We start from the raw sequence: 12,733 nt of genomic DNA on the forward strand, positions 1-12,733 counted from the left end.
CTTGTGGTGGAACGTCAATCGTCACTTTCTTTGGTCTGCTCAGACAGGCTGATAGCAGCCAATGCACTGAATTCGATGCTCCGAAATGATAAATGCTTTAAAATAGGCACTATCTTTAAAAATAAACTTCATTCTTGACTCAATAGTACATTATGTTGTCCAACAGCTGCAATATTTTTCAAACTGTAGAGTGGATTGTCTCTACTTGTCACTGTATGTGGGCAGAGTAATACACAAGGGTAAAGGGTGAAGAGGCCGTTTGAATGCTGTTATTTGCACAATATTGCACGGCTATCAGCGAATCAGATTCAAGAACCAGACAGAACTGTTATATATAATATACATACAAACGGTGGGAGAAATAAGTAATCAACAGCTTAGTCACATGCAGGTGTGATTTTTTTTTTTTACAGATTCTAAAAATCTTCAGTGGGTCTCGTCTATTCAAACTGATCTTTATTTTGTATTTTCTATTGGATTCAAGTCAGGAGATTGAGCGGGCTATTCTACAGCTTAATTTTCTTTTTCTGAAAACATTTGAGTTTCTTTGGCTGTGTTTTAGATCATTGCCTTACTGAAATGTCTACTCTGATGTCTGTTCTTTGTACCTTGCTTAAATGATTTAAGATGATTAGGCAGATCCTGGATCTTTTAATCTTAATAACTGATCTCTGGCTAATTTTGTTCTTCAAACAAGTTTACGAATCAAATTAAAATGTCTACATTAACTGATCTGAGACCACTGTGTGTGTTGTGAAGGACAGATCTATCGATCCTCAAAATCATGATCAGCAACGCAATGATTGGCTGACGGCACAGCAGCATAAAGACATCAACTGATTAATATTTAAATTAACCATGTGAGCAAAATTACATAAAATTCGTAGTAAACGGTTTCTTAAATATGATACAAATAACTTTCTCTATTTGTTGTGGGTTGCATGCTCTACACTTTCATGTATCAAGAGTATTTAGCAATTAATTTTATTTTCACTTTTAGAGCAGATTTTCTTTAATACAGGAGCCTAAGCTAGTTTCTTAATCAATGTAAGGAATAACTGGCTGTTTAAATTAATTTTGCATAAAAAAAGTATTTGTAAATGTGTCTGCAACTTTTGCTAAGCATCAAATCCCAGTCATATGAGTCAAAAAAAAAAAAAACGAAAAAAAAAAACAAACTGTCAAATATTGTGCATGTCCATTACCATTTACAAATTGTACTAAAGCTGGGTCGGTACTTTAAAATAGTATGTTTTTGTATCTAAAATGCCCATAATATTGAATGTTCTTTTTGAACCCCTTGAGGAGTGACACCCTGTGACTGTTTCAGAGTGCAGATTGCATATCACCTTTGCTGGAATGTCACGATCTAATCCGGTTTATATGAAATGAGCCTGCTCCCGGACCAGACCTGTTGCTATGACAACAACTCTCGGATGAGTTTTAAAGAACGAAACGATCCTGGATCGTGTCAAATCATCAATAACCAAATTCAGCTGAGGAAATCAACGTATGAAGAACAGATCGTTGGTTTCATCATCATCCTGATAATGTAGATGTTTATCTGAAGCAGCTAATATTAATTCACAATGACAAAAGGCAGAAGGTCTGTGCTTTCACTGCCTTTTTACACATCTCTTTCTTTATGCGTTCAATACTTTTTTCCTTTGTGATTTCATTATATTACAAATAACTTCATTTGTGAAGTAATTGTGTAAATGTTTTCTTTTCATATATGGATTTCTTTGGTTGTTACCAACATCTGGTGAAATTTCAAGGTAACAGCACCTTTAGAAATATGCATTCTGAGAAAAATGGTGACATGTTGAATACTTTTTTTTCCACACTGTATGTATAAAAAAAACAAATATTACACAACAAACAATAAGTCAATTTAAAATGTATAAAGAAGCTTTTTATTAAAAGTAGCATTTTATTGTAAAAATATATATAAATAATTGTGCCTTTTTTAAAAACAAACAAAAACTACATATGAAATGTCGATAAGAAAAACACCCGCGAATTGAATCCTGTACATTCTCAATTCTGACATGATTGACCTGTCATTGACCTAAACCTTGTATTTTATTTTAAAAAAGGTAAACAATTTCCCCATCCAATCAGAGGACATCTTTAACAGTGGAATTGAGAACAGCATCACCGTTTGCTTTCCTGGAGAACTCACTCTGAAATGGGAAACATGAAGAGACATTTGTTAACACATCTTATATGAAGCGAACACTGAATCATTGTTGTGTAGGCCTTAAAAGTTAATGATCTCTCTCGGGGGAATTAGCGGTCACAAATGAGCATCCTTCTTATCACAGATGCTCCATTTGGAGTTAATTTACATCCAGTGAAGTGCTGAGCGATTGAGCTTACGGTAAATGCAGAGTAGCTCATCTGAACTGGTTTCTTGTCACTGTTGAAATCCTGCAGCGGCAAACGTGGGCCAGTACTGGTCTCAGTGGTCTTGGTCCTCTGTTAGACCAAAGACAAAGCCATGTGAACATTAAGCAAAACAAATCTTCAGTGTCAAGATCACACAACTATTGGTTTTACAGAAGTTTAATTGATGCAACAGTGACATCTATGGTCAGCTGAGGGAACTTCTCCATTGTAACACTGAACTTAAAGAGATCTTTTACCCCTAAGCATTTAGTAAGGACATAGTACTTTAGCTGAATCACTGTCATTTAAACCATTCATATAATACCAGTCAATTGCTCCAGGAAAATTTTAGGAGCAAAAAAACATATACAGTTAGCACAAAATTAATACCATACTCATAATGATATATTACGGTCTTTTAAAGCAAATTAGTTTGATTAAAAAACTGAAAATGACCTTTAATTCAATTTCCACAAATAAGTGCATCTGTTACATAAACGAATCATTAGAGCAGTGTTTCTCAACCACGTTCCTGGAGGACCACCAGCACTGCACATTTTCCATGTCTCCTTAAACAAACACACCTGATTCAGATCATCAGCTATTAGCAGAGACTGATAGACCTGTTATAGGTGTGACAGACAAAGGCGACATCCAAAACATGCCGTGTTGGTGTTCCTCCAGGAATGTGGTTGAGAAACACTGCTTTAGAGTCAACTGAATGAACCGGTTAACCAAATAACTTTTTACAGTCTACAAGTCAATCAAAATTCACTTTTTTTTTTTTTACTTTTTTTGGATCTTGAATGCTTGATGCCTTCAAATGAATATATCAGTTGATGGCAGCTAGTTAATTCATTTTAAATATCTTAGACGTGTAAAAACCAACATTCCATGTCATTATTCTGTGATTTAACAATAAAACTGTGTATAGACCATTTCAATGAGGTCAGGTCTTTGGCCCTTGAACATTTCCTGCTTATTTTCAAACTATTTCATAACTGTAACAAGAGGCGATTCAATCATAATTCAGATTATATACAGAAATCAGATAGTAAAATTCAATACCTTTTAAGACCTTTTTTAAGACTCTTTTCATACACTTAAAACCTAAACTAAAACATTCTTCATATGTATAACATTATTCATATGTATATGAATTAAGGCGTCGCCTATAGAACAGCAGAAATAATGGTGCTGCCTTGGTTAGTTACTGCAGCAAACAAAGCAAAGTGACATCAAATATAGCAGGATGCTATATTGCTACAAAGTTGACTGTTGGGTTTTACAGTGTACTGAAGAAAATAAATAGTTACATTCATCTTGGATGGCCCGGGGATGAGTAAATTGCTAGGAAATTTTCATTTTTGGCCGAATTATCCCTTTAAATCTAACCACAGACCTCCTGGATTGATCTCAAGCCAAAAGCTTGAATTGAGTTTTGATTGCTGCAGGCAGGTACATTTTTTTTTTTTTCGTTCTTTTGTTTTACCTTGGCAGAAAGTTGAGGTCTTCCTGGCACACACAAGAAGGTGGTGGAGGAGCCGCTGCTGCTGGCGCTGCTGATGCTGCTCACAGTGGCAGAGCGAGGAGCCAGCTGACTGGGCGTCTGGAATACATTGAGAAGCAAAGAGGCAGGTTTTTTGCAGACAATGTAAAAGCACTTTTTTTTTTTTTAGATAAAACTGTAAAAAAAAAAAAAAAAAAAAACATTTTTGCAGACAATACTGTACATGAAAACATATATACCTTTCTGATTTTGTTAGGGGTTGGGGTGGCAGCACATGTCATTCCATGGGCTCTCTTTGTGGGAGTTTTAAATTGAGGGGTTTCGGTTTTCTTCGACATCTAGAAAAAGTAAAATCATCGAGGTAAGTGAAGACATCAAGTGATTAAATTAATTATCATAATTTATCATTATCATTAATTTATCATTTTGCAAGTGTTTTTTGATGCCTGTGACTGTATGAAGGTTTTAAAAGCTTTCAGGCATAAGTAATTGTACCGCTTATAACTTTGGCAAATTAATAACGATCAATTTTATTGAATTACTGAGTAGGCAATATTATTTTATACTTGATTATTCAATCACTGTATACCTGAATACACTTCGATGACTAAAAAAACAACAAGGTATTGTTTATTTCAATTGTTTCGTTGTTTATCGAACTTATCTATGCTTGTAGATTGTTTATTATATTATGTGCACTACCCTACAAAATCATCTCAATCAATCTAAATATTATCAATTCTTTCCAAACACAGTAGTTATTCTCCTCTAGTGAAATTGTAGTCATATCGCAATATATAAATCGCAAAATACTTTCTTTTTTTTGCAATCTTAGATTTTTCCATGATCGTGCAGCCCTATTAATCATCTATTTTTTTTTAAGTGAACTCCAGTATAATCTGCTTATTAAAACTTATTTTCCAAAACATATGCAGGTCACACTTTATTTTGATGGTCCAGTTGAGTATTAGTAGACTGACTGTCTGCTTAACATCTGTTGATACTGCTCCTTCAACAGATATTGAACTGACTATAAGAAACTTTGCAAGTACATGTCAACTTATAATCTATTATATAATCTAATTATATAATTATAATTGTCTATTTATAATCTAATGAGAATTAGTTGGCATGTAAATTTAGATGCATTGCAAATTTAATTCAACAAACGGACCATCAAAATAAAGTGTGACCGAAATGCATTCAACAATACAGTATTGGATGGTGTTGTCGTTATTGGAGTTCCCAATAAAATGTTTACAGTGTAAAGTTCATTCCCACAGATAATTATAAAAAATAAGCATATCTGGTGTGCTGTCCAGGGAGAGGGCTGTCAGTGTTGAGCATGCTCCCTGAACGCATCTGTGTGTGCTCCTCTCAAATATAGTTTATAAAACGTCACAAAGTCAGTCACCCTTTCATTCTTCTCCTTATCTTTCTGCAAGCGATGCTCTTCCCACTGGCTGGAGATGTAATCCATGACTCTTTGACCATACACAAGAAAGGATAAACCCTTAACTATCTCCCAATCTTCCACACGGCCTCTCAACTCCTCTTCCAGCTATACATGTAGAAATATACAGGAAAACCGAAATTAGACATATTTATATTCTCAACACAGCTTGTTTACAATAGGAATTTGAAAAAATACAGAATCAATCAATCAATGAACAAATAAATCAACATATCAATAAATCAATAGATGAACAGATGGAGGGACAGATGGATAGATATATAGAACGACTAATAGATAGAAAGACGGATGGATGGATGGTTAGACTGATGGATGGATAGATAAAGACAGATAGATGGATGGATGGATGGTTAGATAGATAGAACGACTGATAGACACAGACGGATGGAAAGATAGACGGATAGATATAAAGACTGATGGATGGATGGATAGATAGATCGATAGACCGATAGATAGAAAGACTGATGGATGGATAGATGCATGGATAGATAGATAGATAGATAGATAGATAGATAGATAGATAGATAAAAATAAAAACTCTTATCTATCTATCTATCTATCTATCTATCTATCTATCTATCTATCTATCTATCTATCTATCTATCCAAGTAAATAAGTAAAAACTAACTAGTTAAGTACCTTTGGGAGCAGTTTCTGCACTTTGCCCCTTTCCTTAGTCTCTCTGAGCAGAGAACCTCCTCTGTTACTGAAGCGACTGGGATCTGCAGCCTTTCTCTATCAAGTGAAACGTACAGAACAAAAAGACAGGTGTGAAATCTCATAAGGCTGAATTTACGGTGGGGATGAGACGTGCTGGATTAAGAACCTCAAACTCTTGAAAGAGAGCCCAGTTCCTCTTCCATTTCTCCAGGTCCTCCAGTATGGGCTGTGCTTCCTCATAGAAAATCTTCATTCTCTGCAGCTCAGAGTCATGGAGGGCCAGCAGCTCCGTGGTGTACTGATCTGTTCAATCAGAAGACAGTTAAAGCTTTTTTCATTCATTAATCCGTGTGTCTGATGATTTCTAATAGGGTTGGCATTAAATAAATTATAGAATCGACTTGATTAAATCTCCAAAATTAATAAAATCAAAGTTTGTTGAGAAAAGCTATGAATGAAACATTTTAGGTGCATGATCGTTTTGAAATGTATATTAAAGTAGTATGATTTTGGATATACAATTAGTAACTGCTAAAAACGCATCGAATCGTTTGTTTATATGATTTATTCAAGACTGCAAATTCATCTGTTAATGAAACAAGTGCAAGTGAAATCTTAATATTTTTAAATTAGAACCTCTGGTAAGTCACATCTTTCCTGTCAACACTGGAATGTGAAAATAAGACATTGATTGACTTATCTGGAGTGTGCATAGGAAGAGCGATGTGCCGGTGAATAGCTTTAATGAAAAGGAAGGGATGCGGCCATCATTTCAAAGGGTTTTTGTAAGCTAAAATAATAAACCAAAGCAGTTCTTTTGAACAGCTCTTGTATATACCATTTTATATAACATATGAGAGCAATGGCCAGCCCCTGCTGTTCTGCCACTATGCATAAAAGGAGGATCCATCCGAATCTCACAAGAAAATGTAACTATATTATATTTTGTCAGTTTAGTTGTACAAAAATTTATGATTTTTTAAAAGGAGGCATGGCACAAATCCCCAGCTCTAAACCCAACTGTTAATGCGAGATATCGTACTAAATTGTACAAATAATATTGTAGGAATTAGCCACTCAATCAAAAAGTTATGAATTGTTGTGACATCTTTCATAGAAAGATAAGAAATATAGGAGAACTATGGGAATATATTTAAATTGGATGATAGCATGATAGAATTATAAAATAGGGGAGAATCCTGGGACAAATGGGATGATTGACAGCTATGGGTTATTTGTTATGTAGCTGTTTAAAGGAGCTAACATACCAGAGGTTCTGACAAAACGCTAGTTGCACTACTTCATTTGCACTTCATTCATTACTAGAACTTGCATTTTAAATTAATCATTTGAATAACGTATTTAGCACTGTTTTTTTAGCAGTTACTAATTGCCACCTACTGGTGCAACAATACAATTGATGCAAAAGTGGTGATTTACTTGATTGAACACTACCACAGACATGGATATTTATATTAAACTTTTATCCCAGTACATCTGTACTAATCTGACTTTGCCTAACTCAGAAATAATACTGTGTGGTCAAAAAGACTGATACTGTTTCATAACTATACATGACAAATGCTGTCTCTGGATTAGCGGGAGCCTGAATATATCATGAATGTTCTTTACGGTGTATTAGTCAGGTTTAATAATCAAGATTGCATTCTTTTAACAATAAATCACACAGCTCTACTTCAGATGACAAGATTTGAGCAGCTTACCATCACAAAAGTGAACATCAAACGCTTGTCTCTGGTCAGGCCCAAACATGCACTTGTCCCAGAGAACAACAAGCTCTTGTCGGACCTTATTGATCACCTCCTCAAGCTGAGCCTTCTGCAGCTCCTCCAGATGCTCCACAAACCTCTGCCACTGCAAGAGGAAATGCTCTCTATTAGCTGGTTAACCACATGAATGTTAAGATCTGTGAGAGACTTCTATAGCCTGATATGACATCCTGTGGGTTAATGGGAAAGCTCTCACCCGTCTGATATCATCAGATAGAGTGCTCATAGCTGGCTCCTGGAACACCTCGGCCTCCGACTCGGGACAGCTCAGACGATTCCACAGGCTCATGGCTCGTTCCTTGAGACTGTCTCGTGCCGAAATCAAGGACTCCTTTTTTATTTCAAGCTGTGAGGAATAAATCATTATTAATCATAAAACGCAGTACTTTTGTACTTCATTAGAAATATTTTAAAATGTAAAAAAAATATTAATTAAAATGAATGTGTGCTTATTATACTAATAGTTATTAACAAGCTAGCAAGTATTACTTTTATGCCAATGATTAATTTTAATGTTTGGAAAAGTGTTAAAAGGATAGTTCACTCAAAAAAATTTCTGTACTGTTTACTCACAAGTTTCCAAACCTTTATGTGTTTCTTTCTTCTGCTCAACTGAAAATATATTTGACGAAAGCTGAAAACCTGTAACCACTGATTTCCATAGTAAATGTTTTTCCTACTATGGATGACAATTGTTAGTTTTTCCAGCTTTCTTCAAAATATTTTATTTTGTGTTCGATAAAAATGTCCACTCCAGTTTAACATTTACATTATCAGGATGATGAAGATAAAACTAAAGCAATTAATATTCATTTACACTGACAAAGGGCAGAGGGTTGCTGAAAAACTACTAAAAGATTTTAAGCTGCTGTCTGGGCTTTCATAGCCTTTTTACACTTTCCTTTCTTCATGTGTTCTATACTTTTCATTTCATTCTATTACACAGCTTAATTTGTAAACTAATTAGATTTGTTTTCTTTTCATACATGTATTTCTGTGCTTGTTTTCAACATCTGGTGAAAATTTCAAGTCTACAGCACCTTAAGAAATATATGTTTTCTGAGAAACATGGTGATGTGTTGAAATTAAAATTTACTGTTTACTCACAAGGTTTCAAACATTTATGAGTTTTTATTCTGTTGACTAGAAAATATATTTTGAAAAAGTCTGAAAACCTGTAACCATTAAGTTCCATGGTACATGTTTTCCATACTATGTATGTCAATAGTTACAGGTTTCCAGTTGTCTTTAAACTATTTCCTTTTGTGTAAAGGTTTGGAACAAGTTAGGGGTGAGAAAATGATGACAGAATTGTCAGTTTTGTGTGAACTATCCCTTTCATTATGGATCCCAAAGCATGTTCCATAAACAGCCTCTAGATGGCGTTATCTGACTGAATAGGCCTACCAAAAAACTGGAATAAATTAAATTTCAAATAAATAATAAAAAATACAAAAACTTAACAAAAAATACGACTTTTAATTTGCGGCATTTGCTAAATCAGATATAACAGCTGTGTTTTCACAACCTTAATACTTCTAAAGTGGCCTGTTATTCTTCTCATGTAATGTGCAATTTAGCAGTTTGTGAATGTAAAAGCTTCAAAGATTGAAATGCGAAATAAATGAGTTACTGTAATGGCCGGAAACAGCCTGTAATTCAGTTTTACTTCCAGCACAAACTTTTATATGTTTGTCACAAATGTGCCTGTGATTCTCATTTTCTGCTCATGAACGATGTCAACTTTGAACCTCACTCATGTCAACTAGACACTGGTTATTGCAAAAGCAAATCCACTGTGCATCCACTTCCAGAGGACGAGGACTTAAATTGACTCAATGGAATTGACAGCACTGCTACAGTTCATAAGACTTTGTTTACAAGTGTTGAGGAAGAGCTGCAGTTCAGATATAGTAATGAACATTTAATTTCTGACAAGCTGCAAGCAGTAGATTAAATCAGAAAGACTGGATCATCTGCCCAATCAGAGCAGTATGCTCTCAGAAATAAGCTTTAGAGAGACCAAATCTTTAATCAAACCATTTCAAACACTGTGAGAAAATATCTGACGCTGCAGTGTATATTCTGAGCAAATGGATGGATTTAAACCAATTGTAGATGATCTCCAAAACAAAAATAAAATCCTTTAAAGTTGATAGAGAGTTTAGACACTTTAAATGAAATGATGAAAGTGTAGCACCTGGCTGAGCAGCAGTTTCAAGGCTTTGATATTGTCATGCGTGAGCAGAAAAATGTCAGCATCGGGGCAGATAGACTCCCGCTCCAGACTGCTCTCTGGTTCATGTCCCAACTCTTCCATCAAATTCCTGATGTCCTCCCGGAGCCCAGAAAACACTTTCACCCTGCTCTCCTACAAACACAGGCAAACTGATTAAGTCACAAAGGCATCCATCCAGAACAAAAAGGTATGAGCATCATTAAAAAAAAAAAAAAAAAAAAAACAGCAAAATACTTTTTCCTTGTTGAGTCTCTCGACGTGTTCCTTGAGTTCCTGCAGCTGTGTTCGAGAGGGCACACTTCCTGTAGGGATATAATATGGATCGGCACACAGAGTCACACACAGCTCTTCGTCCTGCTTCTTAAAATCGTTCATCTCTCTCAAACGTTCATTTTTCTCTTTCTGAAGAGACTCAACGTGGCAGCGCAGGTTCTTCTCCATCTGGAGAACTGTAAGTTTTTCCTCCAGCTATAAATGATAACAAAGAGACAATACGCAGCTTTACAAATACAGGGCTCTATGATTTATATGATGCAAAAACACAAGCAAAATACAAAATGGAATTAGCTTAATGCAGAATGTCATAGAATTTGGCACATTTTGGATACATATACTAAAAGTCTGTGATAGTAAGCCCCAAGCGAATTATGACCAGTCTGAATTTTAAATGACAAAAACAAAATTTAAACACGAAGAGCAGCGAAGGGTTACGTTTTCCAGTGTCTGATTATTTGACAAGAACTATCATCAAAACATAATTTACTGAAAACATTTAACTAAATTTCTATTGTACAGTTAAAATGTACATCTCAATGTAATAATAATTTACTTTAACAACAATAATTTTTACCCTAAAAAAATACCATAATCTATAATAACTTAATCTTTACAAACAAGATAATTGTTCTTTCTTAATCTTTGAGTTTTTTCAGAAAAGCTACAATTAATTATTTTGAATTTAATGTAGTAAAACCCCATTAATTGTATTGCACTAAATGCATTAATTTGAAAGGTTAAAAATCATTACATTTATCTTTTATAAGATTAACTTTAAAAATTGCTTTAAGAAAACTATATGCAATATTTATATATGATACTAAGACACCATTTTTTTATTCTGGAAAGTGTCTTACTTTGAACGGTTCAAGAGTCAGTTCAAGGCACAGCGTGTCCAGTTGCTTCTGGAAGGTGATGATATCTGTTTTGATTCGATGTCTTAAAGCCTCTTCCTCCATGATCATGGAATGTAAAAGGCCCTAAAGAACATAGATTATTATTCTAGAGTAAGTATAAATTCTGCATCTAAACAACTGAAAGGAACAAATACATTAAATTCATAACTTACATCTATATGCTTTTTTACAGTTTGCATTCTCTCCACTCTCTGGTCCTCCATGATGCCGATGCTGTCCCATATGTCCACAAGCCTGGCCATCGCATGATTGATCTCAGTCACAAGAGAGAACGCCAAAGCTTCACTGCTCCCAAAAACAAAAAGCAAAATGGGAATGCATTATCATTATTTTTTTTTACATAAGTACCTATACTATTTTATGTATGCTGCATACATATTTATACAAAAATAACTTTGAATGATCAAGATGACTAACAGATCATTCATTTTCATTCTCTCCCATCTAAGTGTGTGCACGAATTGTATATATAAAAAATTATATTATTTACTTTTTGTTGCCTTGATTAGTCTCCCCTAAAATGTCTTCATTCATTCATTATCCTTTCTAGTCCCCTATTCATCAGATTGAGGTCAACTTGGTTTTATACTCACAAATTCGTTTAGTGACAACTTGTGACACGCTCACTAAACTAAATGTTCACCATGGTACTTTTTAAATATATGGTCTGAAATCATATGCAGGTATGACCATGTTGTACTTTGCGAGTCATTGGCTGCTAATATGATTCCCCATTTCAAATTTGCAAAGAATAATTTCCTGAAATTATAATATTAAAGAAAAAGTCTGAATGTGTGAATATAAAACTAACTTTACCTCTATCTATATTATTTAAAGTCACATCGTAAATAATACAGAGACTTTTAAATTAACGAATGTGTGAATATAAAACCCACTTAACCTCTATCTATATTTATAAGAGTCGCCACTGCGGAATGAACGAACCGCCCTAAAAGTGTATTTTAAATAACTAAGTATATAGAATTCGTTAGCTTTTATATTCAACAGAAAAACGTCATATAGTTCATGAGGGTGAGCATGAAACAAATGGAAGAATTTAATGTTCAATGTTATTTTGTTTATTCATTTTATAAACTGCAAAAATCAGTTTAAAAACACCTAACGTTAACCAAAAAAAGAGGTAACTTAAACAACTTTTTAATAACAAAAGCATGTTTAGTTTTATAGAACTATTAAAGCTTTGAAATCTTTGTATTATATAAAAATGTTTAATGTCAACAGTCACAACGTAACGTTACACAAGAGAATGAGACAACCATATTATTTCATCTTGCGCTGTTTTGGTGGTTTTGGAATCCACATAAAAACACACTTACCTTTTTCGACAAGTCATCATTGGACCGTATGACAACCGTCAGTAATTATATTAAAAATATATCACCTATCAATATTAACAACTATCGTCTCGCTGTGCACAGGACGAGCGGTAAAATTTGAATTGCAGCTGACGTTTTC

The 12,733-nt window shown here is 34.4% G+C and overlaps 1 protein-coding gene across 1 annotated transcript; it reads right to left on the minus strand.

Annotated features, from left to right (window-relative positions):
• Positions 1-1,893: 1,893 nt before the first annotated feature.
• On the minus strand, positions 1,894-12,718 carry prc2 (protein regulator of cytokinesis 2). The gene is made up of 14 exons (NM_001002684.3): positions 12,595-12,718; positions 11,410-11,542; positions 11,198-11,320; positions 10,299-10,532; positions 10,026-10,196; positions 8,022-8,171; positions 7,760-7,910; positions 6,202-6,338; positions 6,015-6,110; positions 5,316-5,462; positions 4,141-4,239; positions 3,884-4,000; positions 2,383-2,481; positions 1,894-2,186 (listed from the first exon to the last, which is right to left on the minus strand). Exons 1-14 carry the CDS (start codon positions 12,609-12,611, stop codon positions 2,121-2,123), a joined length of 1,740 nt encoding a protein of 579 aa, NP_001002684.3. The 5' UTR covers positions 12,612-12,718; the 3' UTR covers positions 1,894-2,120.
• Between the last annotated feature and the right edge of the window lie 15 nt (positions 12,719-12,733).

This window comes from Danio rerio, chromosome 21 (assembly GCF_052040795.2).
Source record: "Danio rerio strain M-AB ecotype USA chromosome 21, GRCz13ab, whole genome shotgun sequence".
NCBI lineage: Eukaryota > Metazoa > Chordata > Actinopteri > Cypriniformes > Danionidae > Danio > Danio rerio.

Bases quoted from the DNA above. Each gene is read 5' to 3' on its own strand.
- prc2 (NM_001002684.3), bottom strand. The intron at 6,339-7,759 runs GTAAGCTGCTCA...CTGATTGAACAG, and splicing joins TGATGTTCACTTTTGTGATG to ATCAGTACACCACGGAGCTG. The intron at 4,240-5,315 runs GTGACTGACTTT...TACTTTTTCTAG, and splicing joins ATAAGGAGAAGAATGAAAGG to ATGTCGAAGAAAACCGAAAC.